General features: G+C 46.0%; 1 protein-coding gene across 1 annotated transcript; it reads left to right on the forward strand.

Moving 5' to 3' along the window:
- The first annotated feature begins 707 nt into the window (after positions 1-707).
- On the forward strand, positions 708-11,201 carry STK16 (serine/threonine kinase 16). The gene is made up of 8 exons (XM_044303618.1): positions 708-861; positions 2,594-2,703; positions 4,387-4,606; positions 6,887-7,020; positions 9,008-9,128; positions 9,326-9,421; positions 9,499-9,620; positions 10,220-11,201. Exons 2-8 carry the CDS (start codon positions 2,618-2,620, stop codon positions 10,356-10,358), a joined length of 918 nt encoding a protein of 305 aa, XP_044159553.1. The 5' UTR covers positions 708-861; positions 2,594-2,617; the 3' UTR covers positions 10,359-11,201.
- The last annotated feature ends 9,187 nt before the right edge of the window (positions 11,202-20,388 follow it).

Genomic DNA, 20,388 nt, shown 5'->3' on the forward strand with positions numbered 1-20,388 from the left:
TATAGATAGGAACCAGGGATCAATATTGTAAATGTAATAATGCAAAACTACACCTCAGATCAAAAAGAGGGACATTTAAGGAGCAAAGAGGGACATTCGGGCAGTATGGTACATGTGACCTTATCCTAACGTTTACGTAGAGCTGATAGGGCTGTGTTCACACGCTGCGGTGCAGCTTTTCGAGCAATGATTTGTCTGTAAAAACACAAGCAGGTGGCGGGGCAGGGGCATGCAGCTTGTATTGTGGTCCATAAGGTGGGCTTATGTAAGTCCCACCCATAAAGGGGCAGAACCTATTTGTCCATTACAGTCTATGGTAGCAAAGTCTCATGCGGCTTGAATGCGGTGTTGGATTTGCTGCAAATGTCGGGTCACACTGCAGCCCCGGGGACAATCATTATATGCAATGTAGCCATCCCCAGCTATATAAAAAAAAAGCAAAATAACCATTATGTCTGAATATACCCCTACACCAGGGGTCAGCAACCCCCCAGCAGATGTGAAACTACAACTCCCAGTATGCAAACTTTCTAGGCTGTTGCTGAAACTCCCTAAGTATGCTGGGAGTTGTAGTTTTCACAGCGCTTGCTGACCCCTGCCCTACACTGAACCTGACACATTTCCCCCACGTGACACTTGACACCTCCCGGCAGCCCATACACTCTAGGCTTCACCCCATCCCCTCCAACCAGGAAACTGAGCGTGGGTAGCCGAGCAACGCCAGGTCACATGACCTCCCCTGGATGGAGGCGCGTTTCCATGACGTCATCGGCCAGCGCTTCCAGCTGATTGTTTCCCCGGTTCCGGGCTGAGCCGGGGGCTGCTGTGTTGGCATCACCGGGCTGAGCCTCCATTCTAGCGGTAAGTAGCAGCCGGGACCTGGGGTGTGTATGCGGGTCCCATCCACCAGCACCTATATAATCTACACAATGGGCATAGGAAATACCCCAAAATATGTTCACAATGTACATGAACAATACTCAGCGGTCAGGTGACCATTGTTGTCGTGACTGACGCGGTTCAGACAAATGCACACAGTCGTGTGGTACACCTGGCGGAAAAAAAACGCAGACGATTCAACACGAATCCCGCTTTGTTTCATATCACTTTATCTTAAAGGGGTTGTCCTGTTTTACACCCTTTAAAAATTTTCTCGAAGCGTCCACACTTCGCCAGTCCGTCGTGTTACCCGGTGAGATTCATGACCAGTATGGACGTCCGTTTATTTCAGTGGACGCCCCATCATGTATTATTTGCGCTATAAGGCTCCTCCCCTCAGTCTGAGCGCATCAATTACGTATCCTTTTTCGACTTGACGCCACTGGTTTGTAGTCACTCTGGTAACCAGTGTTCCATGCACTGTGCTTGTGACCAGCTCGCCTGAGCGAGCAGAGCTGCAGTGTAGAGCGTAGGGACGAGACAGGACGGCATTTAAAATCTCATGAAGGCTCTGTATTTTTCGCACACGGTTCCGCTTACGTGTGGCTGTACCCTAATTGTCCCTAAAGGCAAAATCAACTAACTTTCAAAATGGTCTTTAAAAAAGAAAATTCCTACGATTTTGCTCCTGTAGATTGTGTGTAAAGCTGTTCAGATTCTGCATTGTTCTGTGCCATTCTCTGTGTTAGGGATAGCAGCAGGGAGGAGGAGGGGGCTGTACACGGCAGATCAGAGAGTGGAGAAGGAAGAAAAGGAGGGCAGGTCACCCAGGCTGTAGATAGGGGGGAAAGCACAATACAAGGCGGTTTGCAGGGGAAGACATCAGCATCCTGGACACACAGATCCGGCATGTATTACTGGGAAGGACAGTCTCAAACTAGGAGCAGGTAGTGCTTAGGCCTGTTTCACACTTGCGTTGTTATTTTCCGGCAGAGAATCTCAAAACCAGAAGAAAAAAAAACTTTACGTTTAATCCTCAGGATGTCTTCCGTTCCATCAGCATTCCGTTTTGTGTCCGGTCATCAAAACAGAACAAACCGGATCCGTAACTAAAAACAATGTAAGTCAATGGTGACGGATCTGGTTTTATAGGATCCCAAAAAACTGATCCGTCACGCATTGACTTTCAGTGTATTTAGTGACTGATCCGGTTTGTTCCGTTTTGCTTTCACACAGCCGCATCCTAACAGAACGGATGCCTCCTGATGTTGCAAAATCAAAACGGATCCGTTTAATTCCGGCATTGAGATCTCAATACCGGAATTAACAACGCAAGTGTGAATCCGGCCTTACAGCGGTGACTACAGACGCCATTCACACACGTGACAGCGGGTCACCTGCATCAGAGGATAAATAACGGATGCCAGAGTTGTAGCTGCCTTATAGCCCTGAATTTAAATGCATTGGCAAAGGTAGATGGACTTGCTGGCGCCTGGTGCTGAAAGAGGGGTAAGAAGAGTCGATAATAAATCTGGCGCCTGCCATGTACTCAGTTTTTTGGATGCATTTGATATCTGCGCTGAGAGTGTTTACAGCGCATGCGCAGAACAGGGCGTGATGTAAACGGGGCCTAGTCGAACAGCGCATTGTCAGGATGCTCGATTCTCCATCCTCTGTGTTCGGTTTATGACGCTGCATTTCTCTTCCTCTGCAGGGTGTGCAGCATGTATGAGCCGCAATGGGATCCACTCTCTGTATCTGCTCTCGAGGGGTCATAACCATTGAAAACAGGCGTTACCTCTTCATCCAGAAGCTGGGAGAGGGGTGAGTAAGCATCGGGTCCACATATCCGTTGTGGCCTCTTTGTATTAAAGGTGGTATTCTGGTTAGAACAAGTTCTCCTCAATCCACTCGCAGGAACAGGGGGGCCCGTGCCTCCTGGAGCTGTAGTCAAGCGTGTGCGACCTCTGCTGAATTCATCTCTACAGGTCTGCTGCGGATAGCATAGCAGTCGACTATCTCCAGCAGTCTCTTAAGGCCTCATGTACACGGCTGTGCCGTTTTTTGCGGTCTGCAAACCGCGGATCTGCAAAAATCCTATTCGGCAATATAAATGCCTATTCTTGTCCGCAAAGCGTGGACAAGAATAGGACGTTATATTTTTTTTGCGGGGCCGCAGAACGGAGCCACAGATGCGGACAGCAGACGAAGTGCTGTCCGCATCTTTTGCGGTCCCATTGAAGTGAATGAGTCCGCATGCGAGCCGTCAAAATGGCGGCTCGGGTGCGGACCCAAACAGCGGCCGTGTGCATGAGGCTGTATTACACAAATGACTCTGCAGGCGATTGTCTGGAGGGAAGCGTTCCTTCCTGGCAATCGCCTGCTCACTAGCGGAGGAGACTGCTGCTACTACATGCGGCGATCTCCTCCACAGTATGGGCAGAAGCGATCCATTATACCATCGCTCATCCTCATCCTGTCTAGTTATTTTCCAGCAGCAGGCCATGATTAGACAGCATCGGCAAATCGCGATCTTTCAGCATGCTAAAGGATCACGATTGTCCGATTATGGGGTAATTAGCGGCAGTATTACACTGCCAGATGATTCCTACGAACGCTCGCCACTCTATTCACCTGTTCTCATGTTTGGTGAGGTTCCCAGCATTCAGAACCCCCCAATCTAATCTTTATCCTCTATCCATTGGATGCAGGATAAGGTGTTCTAACTGGAAGACCCCTTTAAATTGTAGTGTGGTTACAGCAAGATTTGGGAGCTGTGACAGTTTCTCAGAGAAGCCATATAGGCAACGTGCTTTGACTCCGTCATTCGAGCAAACTTGGGGAAAAGGGGTGTGCATCAGTCCACAGTGGACAGTCCCTTTAAATATGCAAGTCTGTATATGTGTAAGTCTACTTTCACACTGGCGTTTTGGCTTTCCGTTTGTGAGATCCGTTCAGGACTCTAACAATCAGTCCAAAACGGATCAGTTTGCATTCTAATGCATTCTGAATGGAGAAGGATCCGCTCAGAATGCGTCAGTTTGCCTCCGTTCAGTCTCCATTCCGCTCTGGAGGCTGCTTGCAGCGTTTTGGTTTCTGTCTGATGAAACTGAACCAAACGGATCCGTCCTGGCACACAATGTAAGTCAATGGGGACGGATCCGTTTTCACTGACACAATAGAAAAATGATCCGTCCTCCATTGACTTTTAATGGTGTTCATGACGGATCCGTCTTGGCTAAGTTACAGATAATACAAACGGATCTGTTCTGAACGGATGCAGACGGCTGTATTATCTGAACGCACAAAACGCAAGTGTGAAAGTAGCCTAACTTGATTCATAGTCAGGATCTCTCAGTGCAGTTTAGTTGTTGTCAGTAGGGGGCAGCCTTGCATAAAAAAAAAATTGTTTCGTTTTTTTTCTTGGACACAGGAATCAGGTTCCCTTTAAATGGTATGGGACTCGTGCATAGGATATTGTTATTTGTCCGACTTCTTCTTTTTCAGGGGATTCAGCTATGTAGATCTATTTGAAGGGGTCCACGACGGGCGGTTTTACGCCCTGAAGCGTATATTATGCCATGACCGGGAAGATCGGAAGGAAGCTCTGCATGAGATGGAGATGCATCGTTTATTCAGTCACCCCAATATTCTGCGTCTGGAGGCGCACTGCATGATGGAGAAAGGACCCAAGTGGGAGGCCTGGCTCCTGCTCCCCTTCGTGAGGGTAAACACAGCAGCGACGCTCAGCTCTGTCTTAATGTTTGCGGTTTTCCCATAGCAGGGCTGTGGGGCGTGGCGCCATTGTGTGTTTGTTTTGCCGCGTGTTTTTTTCCCAGTCATCTGTAAGGACCTGGAAGTGATCACATGACCACTTGTTATCTGGAGCACAATAGCCGCAAGATAAAAATTTATGTTGTTTCCTCCATTCACATCCAGAGCTGCTTTTGGACCGCAGCAATTTTTCTCCAACCTTCTGTTGGTTATGCGACATGGCAGCTTGGCTCTAGCTGTGTTATTATCTGAACTCCTACAGTGCACTGCTCTCCGTTAACAGGAAGCCAGCAGAATTCTGAATGCAGCTCTGGATGTGACTAGGGTATGGAAGGGCACATGCATGGATTTGCAGCGTGTAGTCTCATCCGCTTTTCTGCTGGTGTAAAACGCTGCCGGTTTTTCTCCCGCAAGTGGGAGGCTAAAAACCCACAGTTTATTCGTTCTGTTTCTTAAGATGGGGAAATAGGTCTACTCTTTACACTACAGGATGGGCAAAGTGCAGCCCTCCAGCTGTTGTAAAACTACAAATCCCATCATGCCCTGCTGTAGGCTGATAGCTGTAGGCAGACTGGGCATACTGGGATTTGTAGTTTTACAACAGCTGGAGAGCCAAGTGACACCTCAAGTGGTTTTTGCTTTTCTCCTCCCACGCAGAAGTTCAAAGGGTTTGTCTAGGAGTAGAAAAACATGGCAGATTTTTTGCCAAAAACAACGCCCCACCATGAATTACATCTGGTATCGTACCTTAGCTGAACAGAAATGAATGGAGCTGGGCTGCGATCCCACATGTAACCTGTCGACAGGTGTGGCGCTGTTTGAAGAAAGCAGCCATATTTTTTCTAAGGCTGGACAACTACTTTAACCTCTTCAAGACCTTGTGACTTTCCGTTTTTGCATTTTCCTATTTTACCTCCTGCCGGAGCCAGACCTTTTTTTTTTTTTTTCTTCTTCACATAGCCGTATGGGAGCTTGCTTTTTGGTGGGACAATTAAATATTGCATATAATGTGGTGGGATGGAACTGGAAAAACCCCCACAATTCCGCCTTAGTTTTATGGGTTTCGTCTTCACGGGGTTTTTATAACTGACCTGATACCTTTTGTTCTCCAAATCAGTACAATTACAGCAATACCACATTTATATTGTTTTTCTTGTGTTTTATTTTATTGGTTTTGTATATGCATACAAAGTCAAAAGAATAAGGCATATGTCACGATGATACAAAAAAACAATCAAAGGCCCCATGCACACGGCCGTTGTTCACGGCCGTGGAACCGCGGCCTGGATCCCTCCTGAGAGCAGGAGCGCACGGCGTCACTGGTTGCTATGACGCCGTGCGCTCCCTCCCTGCTGCCGCCGCCGCAATACAGTAATACACTGGTATAGATCATACCAGTGTATTACTGTACTGTGCCGGCAGCAGGGAGCGCACGGCGTCATAGCAACCAGTGACGCCGTGCGCTCCTGCTCTCAGGAGGGATCCAGGCCGCGGTTCCACGGCCCGCACACGGCCGTGAACAACGGCCGTGTGCATGGGGCCAAACAGTCAAAATTATTTTTGTTAAAGAACATGAGTAACAATTACGTTTTTCTTGTGTTTTAATCCTGAAAAAAAAAAAAATCCCCATATTCTGACCCCCCTCATTTTTTGTTTGGCAATCTGTACCTTTTATTGATGCTATTTTGAAGTGTGTATGACTTTTTGATTACATTTTTCTTCTTTTTTTTTTTTTTGGGGAGGGAGGGTTGGTGAAGCGACAAAAAAAAACAAAACAGCCATTTAAATTTTTTCTTTCCATTACGGAATTCGCCAAAAGGGATAAATATGTTTATATTTTAATAGTACAGGTATTTTGGGACACGGTGGTGCAGGGCTCGAGGCTAATACAGAGAATGAACAGCTTCCTCGATCTCTGCGCTGTTCGGGCGTCGGGAGCACAGTGTTCCCAGGAAAAAACCCCTCTCAGATGCCATGGTCACAATTGGCCACGACCTCTGAGGGGTTACATGTCTGTGATCGGCGTTATTGCCAATTGCAGACATTGCTGCGGTTTAAGACCCCAGAAAACTGGCGGCTATGGCACTTGCTCTGCTTCTGCCGTTCTCCATATTTATTTATTTTTGACGTCCAGTCTGCCATACATGTTTGGCGGTGGTCCGGAAAGAGTTAAGGGACACAGGGAACTAAGAAGCACATTATGCAGTTATATTATTATTTATTTTTTTTTCAGAGGGGGACATTGTGGAATGAGGTGGAAGCTCTACGAGATAAGAATGCATTCCTGTCCGAAGAGAAGATCCTGTATATTCTGCATGGGATTTGTCTAGGACTGAAAGCCATTCATGACCAGGGCTATGCTCACAGGTAATTATCAATCACGGGGTTTCCCAGTTGTAAGAAGGTATCCTGTATCTATAGGACAGGGGATAACTAATAGATTGATGGTGGTCCGCCAATCATAAGAAAGAGGGCCCCGTACCCTGAAATGAGTGGACCGGCTGTTGAAGCGTGCACGCAGTCGCTCCTTTTATTCTCTGTGGCATTACTGTGTGTCTTGGCAATCTCTGACAGTCTGTGAAGTGGCGTGCTGCATGCTTGACTTGCCGCTCCAGTCATTTCTTGGGGACCCCTGACGATCTAAAAAGACAGGGTGGCATTAGCAGGAGGTACTCAAACCCACATGCAGTCGTGCATATATACAGGGGAGCAAATCCTGCACTTGTGGCCCGTTGCTAATGGCGATCCCCAGCAAAATGCATACGGTGGAGGATGCCCGCGGCGAACCACAAGTACCACAATAGACATCTCACACAAGGTAACAAGTGCGTATGTCATAATCAATATAACAAAACAACAACAAATACAGGTGCACTCTGCAGTCTCACTAAACCCTCAAACTGATTTTAAAATTGAGAGATTAGTCAACATGTCCTACGGTGTAGGACATGTCTGAGCCCGGGCACCACGTCAAGGTTTCTCAAGTAGCCCGAGACCTAACACTCTCCTACCTGAGCCGTATGGGCGATACCAGGAGCCAGTGGGCAAATTACAGGAGCATGAGGCCGACTCACAAACAGCTCACCAGTTACCTCCAGCATGTAACCATGCTTACAATGGGAGGAGGGAGGAGTCTGTGAGTCCCACTCAAGACTGACTGATATGGCCCAGGCCTGACGATCTACTACTTATTCCCTATCCTGTAGATAACGTGTTATAACCGGAATACCCCTTTAATGTGGCAGCAAAATACAAAGCCAAATACACATATACCCAAAGTGAATATCCAACTACTTCTTTGCTTAATAAAGGGGGTTGTGCAGCCAGTACATAGTGATAACCTTTCCTTAGGATAGGTAATCAATATCTGGTCAGCGGGGGTCAACCTTCCGGCACCCTGACGATTAGCTGTTTGAAGAAGAGGCAATGCTCGTGTGAACGCTACTTAGTCAAGATTACACTGCGCGTTATCTCTGAAGTCTCGGCGGCACGGTGTAATCAGAAGTGCTTGTTCCATTCACTTGAATAGGAGAAGCACTTGTAATCACACTGCTCCGCCGCGCAGTGTAATATTGAAGAGGAAGCGGTTCTCGTACCAGCGCCACTGCCTCCTCTTCAAACAGCTGTCCTGCTTTATGCTGAAACCCACACTGATTGTACAATTTTTCATTTCACAGAAAAGCCCCCTTAAATTTCAGCCACTAGGGGGAGCTGACTGTATACTGTGTATACATTGACCTCCAGAGTAACACCATGTGCGGTGAGCTCCCCCTAGTGGTGGCTGCAGGAAGCTAGACTTTTTGTGCAGGGGACTTGGAGCTCTGTATCCAAAAAATAGATCTCTGACGCCTGTAAAGATATTAGGAAATTAGTCCGCACAGAACGTTGGACCTAAAAATTATTATACAAGGATAAACCTTTATAAAGCAACTCCAGCATGAAAATTCTTTTCTGCTCCGTATCAGTAACCAATGGAGATGTTTTATACCATCAAATTCTTGTATTATAAATTAACCACCCCAAAAAATGTTTTCAGAACAGTTGTCCGTTTCCTTCCCCCACTCTTCTTGCTGCTCATACACTGTTAATTACCCAGCAGGGGGCAGTAATGCGCACAGGAGAAATCTTCTAGAGCAGGCATGCTCAACCTGCGGCCGTCCAGCTGTTGCAAAACTACAACTCCCAGCATGCCCCTACAGCAGGGCATTTTGGGAGTTGTAGTTTTACAACAGGTGGAGGGCCGCAGGTTGAGCATGCCTGTCCTAGAGTAAGGGGAAAAAAGCCCAGAGGCATGATGGGAAAGCAGTTTAGAATAATCACTTTATCATCCGCCTATTTTTTTTATTCATTTTAGAGACTTAAAACCCACAAACGTGTTACTGGAGGAGGATGACCGGCCTCTTCTGATGGATCTCGGCTCAATGAATCATGCTCGTATTGAGGTGAATGGAAGTCGGCAGGCGATGGCTGTGCAGGTATTGGATGCTTTATCGCATAATTCTAATTTACAGTCTACATTTAATGCTGAGGAATACGCCTTATACTCCAGTCACATCCAGAGCTGCATACCAAGTTTGCAGGGCTCATGGTAGACCTGTAGTTTTTTCAGTGCCTGTGCTGCATGGAGAGATGTAGTGTTTCCAGGTATTTTCCACCCTTTTCTGTCTCCTAGGACTGGGCTGCACAGAGATGCACCATTTCCTACCGGGCCCCGGAGCTCTTTAGTGTGAGCAGTAACTGTGTGATTGACGAGCGGACCGATATCTGGGTAGGAAATCGGCTTTTCTCTCTGTGTATAGATTGCTTGGGACAGATTGTAATTATATTATGTGCTCCCTCCCGCAGTCTCTCGGCTGTGTGCTCTACTCCATGATGTTCGGGGAGGGCCCCTACGACATGATTTTCCAGAAGGGAGACAGTGTAGCTCTGGCTGTCCAGAACCGTATCTCAATACCTGAAAATAACAGGTAACGCTGGGCTCGAACACTGAAGCCTATTTTTCCATTTACATCTTGTTACGATTTACTTACATACTGTGGTGCCACCTGGCGTTCATTTACTTACATAGTATAGCGTCACGTGGGGTTCAGCATGTATAGCAATGAGCACATCCATCTACTGACCTGAGTGCTGGTGGACACGCATGCACAGGCTGTCACCCCACAGGTCTGTGCATTGTAATCTATTCACTGCAAGGCAGCCATAGAAACAACTTTCTGCCCTGCTTGTCGGAAGAGGAGCAGAGCTTCTGCAGTAACATTGCTCTATAGCTGAGGAGAAGTATTGTCAGCTGCCAGAGGGGGAAGGAGATTGATTCTGTCCAAAGCCCACATTGCTATAGCGACAGATTGCAGTCCCATCTGGGCTCATTGCTTGATGGTATATAAGTAGAGTCGCCGGTACACAACGTGCATCAAGGTGTAGATGCTTAGATATAAACTCCATTCAGTTGTTTCTCCGGGTCAGATTCTAGTCCATGAATCCAGGGTTGCAAGTCTCCCAGGTGCTGCTGTATTATATTTAAGGTGGCTTTGCAGTTTATTTGCATTTGCATTTTTCCCTCCAGGTATTCCCAAGGCCTGCAGTCTCTGCTGTCCTCCATGATGGTGGTAGACCATCTAGAAAGGCCGTACATCTCCACCATACTGACCCAACTTGAGGCGCTGCACCCCATTGTAGATGGGCAAGCCACCACGAGGATATGATGTCATGGCAAGTGACTTCACTCAAGTGCTGCTTCCGTCGGACCACCAGTGTCGTACTGTAGGACAATTCCAGATGGTGGTGGTCTGGTCTGTGGTGTCTGTCAAGAGTGACTCTCTTGTCCCTTTTATGTCTTCAGGTTTTATTTCTGATTTTATTTTATTTTTAACACATGAACTGCAGGCTACTTCTGAGTGCCGGTACGTAGACGACGTGTCCTCGCCTTATATAACGCGTCCTCGGTTCTGTCCCCCAGAGGCTGCTAAACTCAGGCCAGTGCTGCGTCTCTGGCCTCTGGAGCGTGTTGTCATTGTGCTGTGTCAGATGTTACATGTTTCATCTCTTCTATAAAGGGCGTTTATTATAAAAAAACAAAGGTTGGAATGGAAAGTGCGCTTACCGTACCAACGTGTCCTGTCGCCAGTCACACACACACACACACACACACACATCACGGCATTCAGTATCGACGCTTAAAGGGGTTATGCCGTGATTGATGATTTCTAACAAAGCCAGAACCAGTCCTGTACCGCACACGGATCCAGAGATCTCCATAGTCACTGCTGGAATAATTTCAGACTGGCAGCTCGGGGGACGTGTCCTTTTTACTGCAGCTCTTTCCCTGTAACTGCTACAGCTTCTTTTAGGCTGGTGGCAGCTGAAGATTTAAACTGGGCACCTGCCAGGTGGACAAGAAAGAGGGCAAAGAATAAACTGCAGGTGGCGCTATACAGATAGATTTCATTGAATAACTCCCAATTAGATGCAATTACAAAAGTTTTCAGATCCAGATGCTGGTTTAAAAAATGTAGAATATTTTTTTTTTTGTAGCACAACCCCATTAAAGGGATCATCGCTATCTTTACAAGGCACAGCTCCGTCCTTTATTGGCAGTGTACAGCAGCTCAATACGGCTTCTCCTGACTGACGTGAATAGGGATGAGCTGGAAAACCAGGCACAACCACTACAAAAAGTGCAGGTGCTGCACGTGTAGCCTCCATAACGGCATACAGACTGCTACTGTACAGGTGGAAACTGGTGATTGTGCGCTTACAGTGCCCGGGTCACACCCTTAGGGTCCATTCACACGTCCGTAGTGTATTGCGGATCTGCAATACACCGGGCCCGCACCGCTATAGAAATGCCTATTCTTGTCCACTATTGTGGACTAGAAAAGGACATGTTCTATTATTTTTTTCGGAAAATGTGTGCTGTCCGCATCGTTTCCATCCCTATTGAGAATGAATGGGTCCGCACGGATGCGGACCCATTCTACAGACGTGTGAATGGACCCTTAGGCTGAGTTTCTATGTTCAGGTTTTTAATGCAGTTTTTGAAGGCAAAGGCAGGAGTGGATTCAAAAAGAGAAGTCTCTGTCTTTCCTTTGTACGTGTCCTCTGTTTATAAATCCCATCCAAAAACCTGAACTCGGAAGCCCAGCCTAAGATCAGTTCACACTGGCGTGATGCGGTAGAGTAGGGGACAGAAGCCCCGTGGCCAGGCAGGAACTCACAGCGTCATGGATCACTGTCAAGCCGTGAGTTCAGGTCAGTCGAGCAACGTTCAATCCTGGAAATGCGGCCGTCACACCGTTCATATTTCACACACTGCACTGGATGATGATCACTTTTTGGGACACTATGGCTGGCACTGTATCAGGTGGGACTAGCCCTTGAAAGGGCATCTGTCAGCAGTTTTGTAGCTATGACACTGGCTGACCTGTTACATGTGTGCTTGGCAGCTGAAGGCATCTGTGTTGGTCCCATGTTCATATGTGCCCGCATTGCTGAGAAAAATGATGACATTTTCACTGCCTGGCCCTGTCAATCAAAGTGCAGAGAGAGCAGAGCCTCTAGGTGTAATGGTAACTGCCCCCGTTGCTCCTAGAGGCTCATTTGCATATATTTAAACATCATTTTTTTCCAAGGCAATGTGGACACATATGAACATGGGACCGACGCCTTCAGCTGCTAAGTGCACATGTAACAGGTCATCCAGTGTCATAGGTACAAAACTGCTGACAGATGCCTTTTAAGTATACTAGAGGTCGCCTTGAGGTTCTGAGACCTGTATAAAAGCGCTGGTTCGCTTCCTACCCTCCTTATGATTTACAGAATGGGGGGAATTATACCGTATAGATCACTGTATATGACGAGCCCTGGGTGCAGGCGTTGACTCAGGGCTGACATTGAGCCACACACATGACGGGGAAGGGTCTCCCTTTTGTTTTATGACTGTAATGGTAAGATTTAGTGAGGCTTAGTTCAGGAGTAGACGAGCTTGGGTAATTAGCATCATCCTATCCTAAAAGCGACGCCGCCAACACACAAAGCCAATGGTGTCACTGCAGCCGCTGCACAAATACAAGTGCAAATTAAAGGGAACTCATCACATCCGTGTTCAGGTGGGAGGAAATGGTTAATGGAGCATAAGAGTGAGACATGCAGGCGTAATACATGAGAAGCACTTACTCCACCTCTGTTGTCATGGTAGATCCTTTATAGTCTTTGGGCAAACTCTCTTAAAGGGCCTGGAATTAAATCCCAGTCATCCTAAGTGTGAACTTCCATAAAGGTTTTTTTTTTTTTTTTTTCCCAGGACCTTGATATTAATGGCTTGTCCTTGGGGTCTCACGCCTGGCACCAACAAAGTCACCGGACTGAAGGGGCAAAAGCGAGTGCTATGCCCCTTTCATTGTGAAGCACAGTGCCATACATTTTGCAGTGGCTGCCCCTGGTACTGCAGCTAGTTCAAATGAATGGAACCGAGTTTTGATACACAGCTACTATGAAATGTGCGGTGCCGTATTTATTTTGGATATGGTGTTCCCATTCTCGTGATCATTGGGGGTCTCGGCGGTAGGATCCCAATGATCTAATAGTTATCTCTTATCCTGTGGATAGGGGACAACAATATGACTGGAATACCCCTTTAATGGTTTCTGTATAAAGGGTCCATTAGATCACCATAGACTTGTCACACCGCGGGGTCCATGGTCCCTAAAGTACATCTCTATAATAACCATGTGTTCACTAACCCCATAGAGCCCTTTATCTATCTCATTGGCACTAAGAACATTACAGTATGCAGTCAGCTCCCCCTAGTGGTGGCAGAAGGCTGGAGGAATGTTACAATTTAGCTTGGTGTTAAAAACCGGAGCATGACGCCTTTTAAAGGGTCCATCTAGCTTAGAAATCCCATTGTCATATACCCTATTAGTGAATCTTGAGTTAATTGGAGCGGTTACAGAGCATCTTTTTTTTTTTTTCTGGAGGTCCTGTCCTGCGTTAGGCTTCTTTCACACTAGCGGCAGCCGGAATGCACTACCTGCTAGTGCATGCGTGCCGCCGGAGGTCCGCTCCGGCCCCATTGACTATAATGGGACGGGACGGAGTTCCGGCGGCAGCACGGCCAACACGCCGAGAGGCGGCTGGAATAAAACTATGAAAACCATTTCCCGAACTCGGGTTCGGTTCAGAGTTCCGGAATTTTTTTTTTATTTTTTTTTAGAGTATAAATACATTTCGGAAGTTATTATGCGAAGTCTCGCTAGACTCATCGGAGCCAATACATTCTAATACTATTGAAACAAAGTTTTATGCGAATCAACTTCAGATGTTTCATCCGAAGTCTATTTGCTCATCCCTAGCTTTGATGCGTTTTTCACGCGTGTGATAAAAACTGAAGGTTTACAAACAACATCTCTTAGCAACCAGTGAAAAACGCATCGCACTTTTGGATACAATGCGTTTTTTTTTTACAGAATCCCCATTCACTTCTATGGGGCCAGGGCTGCGTGAAAAACGCAGAATATAGAACATGCTGCGTTTTTCACGTAACACAGAACTGATGCGTGAAAAACAACGCTCATGTACACAGACCCGTTGAAATGAATGGGTCAGGATTCAGTGCGGGCGTAATGCGATCACATCACGCATTGCACCCGCGCGGAAAACTCGCTCGTGTGAAAGGGGCCTAAGGGTGCGTGTATAGGACTGTATGTGGATGTATCCTCCAAAAAATACAGATGATGTCCGTGTTGCATTTTATTTTATTTTTTTATGCAGATCCATTTGTGTCTTTTTTTTGCGAAAATGGACGCAAGGCGTGTTGTCTGTATTTTTGGCGCACCCATTATAGTGAATTGGCCCGAATCCAATCCGCAAAAAATGAGGATCAGATGCGGACTAAAAATACGGTCGTGTGAATGGGGCCTTATGCATTCTGCGTCAAGCTCTTACCCTCGTGTCGTTCGTTCATCAGGCGAAGTAATCTCTTCGGACTGGACGGAGCTCCTGTCCTGAAATGGCGGGTCTCAGGACCAGATCCGTCCATCAACCTCCTCACCGCAGCGCATGTGCCAGTTTCCCAGTGGGAGTTACTGGTGGATTCGCCTGGTCATGTGACCCTCCATCAGCAGCCAAGATGGCAGGTCCAAGCAGGCTGCTTTGCCCAATGACTAGGGCGACGGTTACTAAAGTACGAGCTTGGAGCAGAACTTTTTATAAGATTATATTAGTAGATTGCATTTCATGATGATTCCCACTAAACTTAAAGTGGACGAGCCCTTTAAGAAATTAATCTGCACAGAATGTAAGAGCTCAAAGCGTTATCATTCTGAAGAACCAGAAGTCAAACCACCATAGTCTAAAGCAGGGATGCTCAACTTGCAGCCCTCCAGCTGTTGTAAAACTACAACTCCCACCATGCACTGCTGTAGGCTGCCCAGGCATGATGGGAGTTGTAGTTTTACAACAGCTGGAGGGCTGCAGGTTGAGCATCCCTAGTCTAAAGTTGGCAACTTTTTTTTTTGTTTTGTTCATGAGTTGCTATTCCAGGTGTGTCCAGCGGGGTCACTGTGGCGCTCCCCTGCAGGATATTGCTGAAAACAAAAATAGTTTTCCTGCAAATAGAATGACCCCCCCCCCCCCCAACCCAAAAATACCATTGCACAGCTGTTGTATATTTAAGTATAAACGTGAATAGGTCTCGCTTTTCAGAGGAGAGGGTCTGCTGCAACTGAACAGTCAAACAAACCAGCACAAGCGCTTACTGTTTAACCTGATCAACATCCTGTTTTTTTTTTTTTACAGTGACTCTTCCCCTACTGAACACACCCAGTGCTCTTAAAGCAGAACACTGCTTTTATGTTATTAGATGAAGCAACAATCACCTAATCAAAGGGCAGGTACACCTAGAATCACACTGTTGTCTGGGATTAAAAAAACATGGACTGCTTACCTCTAAAAAACAGCACCACCCCTGTGCACAGGTTGCGAGTGGTATTGCAGCCCTATTCAATTCTGTGGAGCCGAGCTGCAATACCAGATGCAACCTGTGGACATGTGTGGCGCTGTTTTTGAAAGAAACAGGTCATCTTTTTCTAATCCTAGACAACCCCTTTAACTTCAGTGTTTGTCGCCAGTGATAATGGTCCTGGGACTAAGGGCTCATGCACACGACCGTATGTATTATGCGGTCAGCAAAACACAGATCCGCATGACTTTCCGTGTGCATTTTGTATTTTTCGGAACGGAACATCCGACCCCTAATAGAACAGTATTATCCTTGTCTGTAATGTGGACAATTATAGGACATGTTCTATTTCTTTGCGGAATGGACATACGAAAAAATGGAATGCACACGGAGTAACTTCCTTTTTTTTTTTTGGTGGACCCACTGAAATTAATGGTTCCGCGTATGGTCCGCAAAAAAAAGGACACGGAAAGAAAATACGTCCGTGTGCATGAGCCCTAAACTGTTGTCAGTAAGCTTTTCTACTTCTAACGGAAAACCAAATTCCTGGTTATGAGTCTGACATCAATAGTAGGCAAATTAATGGAAACCCTATTAAAGGATAGGATTGTGGAACATCTAAAATCCCATGGATTGCAAGATGAAAAACAGCATGGGTTTACTTCAGGGAGATCATGTCAAACTAATCTTATAGATTTTTTTGACTGGGTGACTAAAATAATAGATGGTGGAGGTGCAGTAGACATCGCATATCTAGATTTTAGTAAGGCTTTTGACACTGTCCCACATAGAAGACTTATCAATAAACTGCAGTCTTTGTGCTTGGACTCCCATATTGTTGAGTGGATTAGGCAGTGGCTGAGGGACAGGAAACAGAGGGTTGTAGTCAATGGAGAACATTCAAAACAAGGTCATGTTACCAGTGGGATTCCACAGGGATCTGTACTGGGACCAATTTTGTTTAATATCTTCATAAGTGATATTGCAAAAGGCCTCGATGGTAAGGTTTGTCTTTTTGCTGATGACACAAAGATATGTAACAGGGTTGATGTTCCTGGAGGGAAACGCCAAATGGAAAAGGATTTAGGAAAACTAGAAGAATGGTCAGAACTCTGGCAACTGAAATTTAATGTGGATAAGTGCAAGATAATGCACCTGGGGCGTAAAAACCCAAGGGCAGAATATAGAATATTTGACACAGTCCTGACCTCAGTATCTGAGGAAAGGGATTTAGGAGTAATTATTTCAGAAGACTTAAAGGTAGGCAGACCATGTCATAGAGCAGCAGGAGATGCTAGCAGAATGCTGGGGTGTATAGGGAGAGGCATTACCAGTAGACAGAGGGGGGCGCTTATGCCGCTGTACAGAACACTGGTGAGACCTCACTTGGAGTATTGTGCTCAGTACTGGAGGCCATATCTCCAGAAGGATATAGATACTCTAGAGAGAGTTCAGAGAAGAGCTACTAAACTGGTACATGGATTGCAGGATAAAACTTACCAGGAAAGGTTAAAGGACCTTAACATGTATAGCTTGGAAGAAAGACGAGGCAGAGGGGAGATGAGAGAAACTGCTAAATACATAAAGGGAATCAACTCGGTAAAGGAGGAGAGCATTTTAAAAAAAAGAAAAACTACCACAAGAGGACACAGTTTTAAATTAGAGGGGCAAAGGTTTAAAAGTAATATAAGGAAGTATTACTTTACTGAGAGAGTAGTGGATGCATGGAATAGCCTTCCTGCAGAAGTGGCAGCTGCAAATACAGTGAAGGAGTTTAAGCATGCATGGGATAGGCATAAGGCCATCCTTCATATAAGATAGGGCCAGGGACTATTCATAGGATTCAGTATATTGGGCAGACTAGATGGGCCAAATGGTTCTTATCTGCCAACACATTCTAGGTTTCTATGTTTCTATGAGACGCTGTGCCCAGGGGCGGATTAAGTGCGCGATAGGCTCGGGGCCGTCTACCCAACTCGGGCCCCTCCTTCCATTTTAGTTTAGTTTTTTTTCTGTATGAAGAGGCTGCGGTGCTTTGTGAGCGCCACAGTCTCTTCCTAGGCCATATGACATATTCAGACTAAAAAAAATACCCCAAATTGGGTCCTAAACTGGAAAATTTGGTTGCCAAATTTAAAATACATATAATTATAATTTTTTTTTAAAAAAGAGTGCCCCCATAATAATAACCCCCTATATTGTGCTCCAGGTAATAATCTCTGTATAGTGTCCCCAGAAATAATCGAATTGCCCCTACAGTGCCTCCCCAATAGCAACACATAGTAATCCCCCCCCATAATAATTTCCCCCACACTGTCCCATATAGTAGTCCCTCCCATAATAATTTGGCCCCACACTGCCCCTACACTAGTAATCCTTCCATAGTAATTTGCCCCATACAGAAGAAACAATATAGTAATTTCCCCGCGATGTACTCGATAGCTCTTCACTAATATGTCCTCCTGTGTGTCCCCACCCCCCATATCCCCCCCAAAGTAGGCACATGAAATAAATCAAAAGATAAAAACTCACCTGTCCAGGTGCTTGCTCGCATCCCGGCACAGGCGCGCAATGACGTCATCACGCCCGTCTGTGACTACCCCATAGGCCTCAGGCCTGAAGCCTATGGCGGTAATCGGCTGCGGGGCAGGGAACTATGCGCTCCCGTGCCCCGCTGCAGTATGTGGGCATTTGGGTCAGCGCCCAATTGTAATCCGCCACTGACTGTGCCACCTTTGGGGTGTCGGCACACGAGTGCAGGTGAACACACAGAAGATCCACGTGAATTTCGATTCAGATTTCCGTGCGTTTCTGCACAATATCCACACCAAAAACCGCAATTTCTAATTGCGCATTTTGCTGCAGATTCGATGCAGTTTTGCCCTAGATCTCACCCTTAGGCCTCATGCACACGACAGTATTGCTTTTTCAGTGTTTTGCGGTCCGTTTTTTACGGATCCGTTGTTCCGTTTTTTGTTTCCGTTGTGTTTCCGTTTCCTTTCCGTTTTTCCGTTCCGTTTTTCCGTATGCCATATACAGTATACAGTAATTACATAGAAAAAATTGGGCTGGGCATAACATTTTCAATAGATGGTTCAGGAAAAAACGGAACGGAAACGGAAGACATACGGATGCATTTCCGTATGTGTTCCGTTTTTTTTGCGGACCCATTGACTTGAATGGAGCCAAGCACCGTGATTTGCGGACAAGTATAGGACATGTTCTATCTTTTCACGGCACGGAAATACTGAAATACTGAAACGGAATGCACACTGAGACACTTCAGTATTTTTTGCTGAACCATTGAAATGAATGGTTCAGTATATGTTCCGTATACTGAGCTCAAAAAACGTCCAGTATACTGAACGCAAAATACTGTTGTGTGCATGAGCCCTTAAGGCCTCATGCACACGACCGTGCCGTTTTTTGCGCTCCACAAACTGCAGATCCTCAAAAAACGGAAGCCGCCCGTGCGCCTTCCGCAATTTACGGAACGGCAGCCCATTGTAGAAATGCCTATTCTTGTCCGCAAAACGGACAAGAATAAGACATGCTATATTTTTTTTTTTTTTGCGGGGCAACGGAACGGTGCACTGGATGCGGACAGCACACGGAGTGCTGTCCGCATCTTTTGCGGCCCCATTGAAGTGAATGCGGACCACAAAAACAGTCGTGTGCATGAGGCCTAATTAAAATGGATGAAATCTGCAGCTACAACCGCAAACGTAGTGGACGTGCTGCGGATTTAGAAACCTGCATGCCAGGTCAATTTGTGTAATCCGTGCAGAAAAACCACGTGTATTCCGTATCATGTGCAGGTACCCTTAGGCCTCATGTACACGACCATTGTGTGCATCCGCGTCTGTTCCGTCATTTTTCACAGTTTAGCAGAGGTCCCATTCATTTCTATGGAGCTGTGAAAAAAAAACTGATAGTCCTCCGTTTTTTCTCTGCGTCCGTGATTCCAGTCAGTCAAAAAAATATAACCTGTCCTATTCTTGTCAGTGGAAAACGGAGGACGGACCCATTCAAGTCAATAGGTCCGTCAAAAAAAAAAAAAAACAGATGAACAACTGTCTACTAGACATTGGTGCAATAAAATTACACTTTTAATTAACCTTCCTTTTTTCCCCTGTCAGACAAAAAAAAAAAAAAAGGAAGACACAAGGAAACACAACTGAAGCAAAATCGTACACGGACCACTGAAGCCAAATCACTGACAGTGAAAAAACACTGTCGTGTGCATGAGGCCTTATTAGTACGACTGGTATTTCATCTTGGCCACTAGGAGTTTTCCCCGAATAAAAAGTGCCTTATTACATGCCTATTTTACCAGTTATACTACATTTGCAATTTTGCAGGCTCCAGAGCTGAAATCTTCTATCACACCTTGCTGGCTCATTGTCTATACATGTGTCTGATAAATTCCATTCTGGGATGTGTCATCCTTATACAAGGTACCGCAGAGTCATGTGATGTAGGCAAACCGTCCGACAAGCTTGACGACTATTTTTAGTAGCAAAGAGCAAAATAATGAGTACAGCTCTGGAGTATAATAAAGGATGGGTAATACAGTTGTGTTCAAAATAATAGCAGTCAGACATCTTTAACCTGATCAATCACTGTTTTTGGTAGAAATGATATTTCTACATGGCAAATAATTTACTAGCAGGTGTAGTAGAGTAATAGAAACCCAACAGTCATGACATGCATGCTGCTGATTCTCGGTAATTGAATCACTTATTGAAAGGGGCATGTTCAAAATAATAGCAGTG

Source organism: Bufo gargarizans, chromosome 8, assembly GCF_014858855.1.
Source record: "Bufo gargarizans isolate SCDJY-AF-19 chromosome 8, ASM1485885v1, whole genome shotgun sequence".
Classification (NCBI taxonomy): domain Eukaryota; kingdom Metazoa; phylum Chordata; class Amphibia; order Anura; family Bufonidae; genus Bufo; species Bufo gargarizans.

Excerpts from the sequence above, each read along its gene's own strand:
- STK16 (XM_044303618.1), top strand. The coding sequence starts at position 2,618 with ATGGGATCCACTCTCTGTATCTGCTCTCGAGGGGTCATAACCATTGAA. Across the intron at positions 4,607-6,886 it reads TCCTGCTCCCCTTCGTGAGG|AGGGGGACATTGTGGAATGA; the intron begins GTAAACACAGCA and ends TTTTTTTTTCAG. Across the intron at positions 9,129-9,325 it reads GGCAGGCGATGGCTGTGCAG|GACTGGGCTGCACAGAGATG; the intron begins GTATTGGATGCT and ends TCTGTCTCCTAG.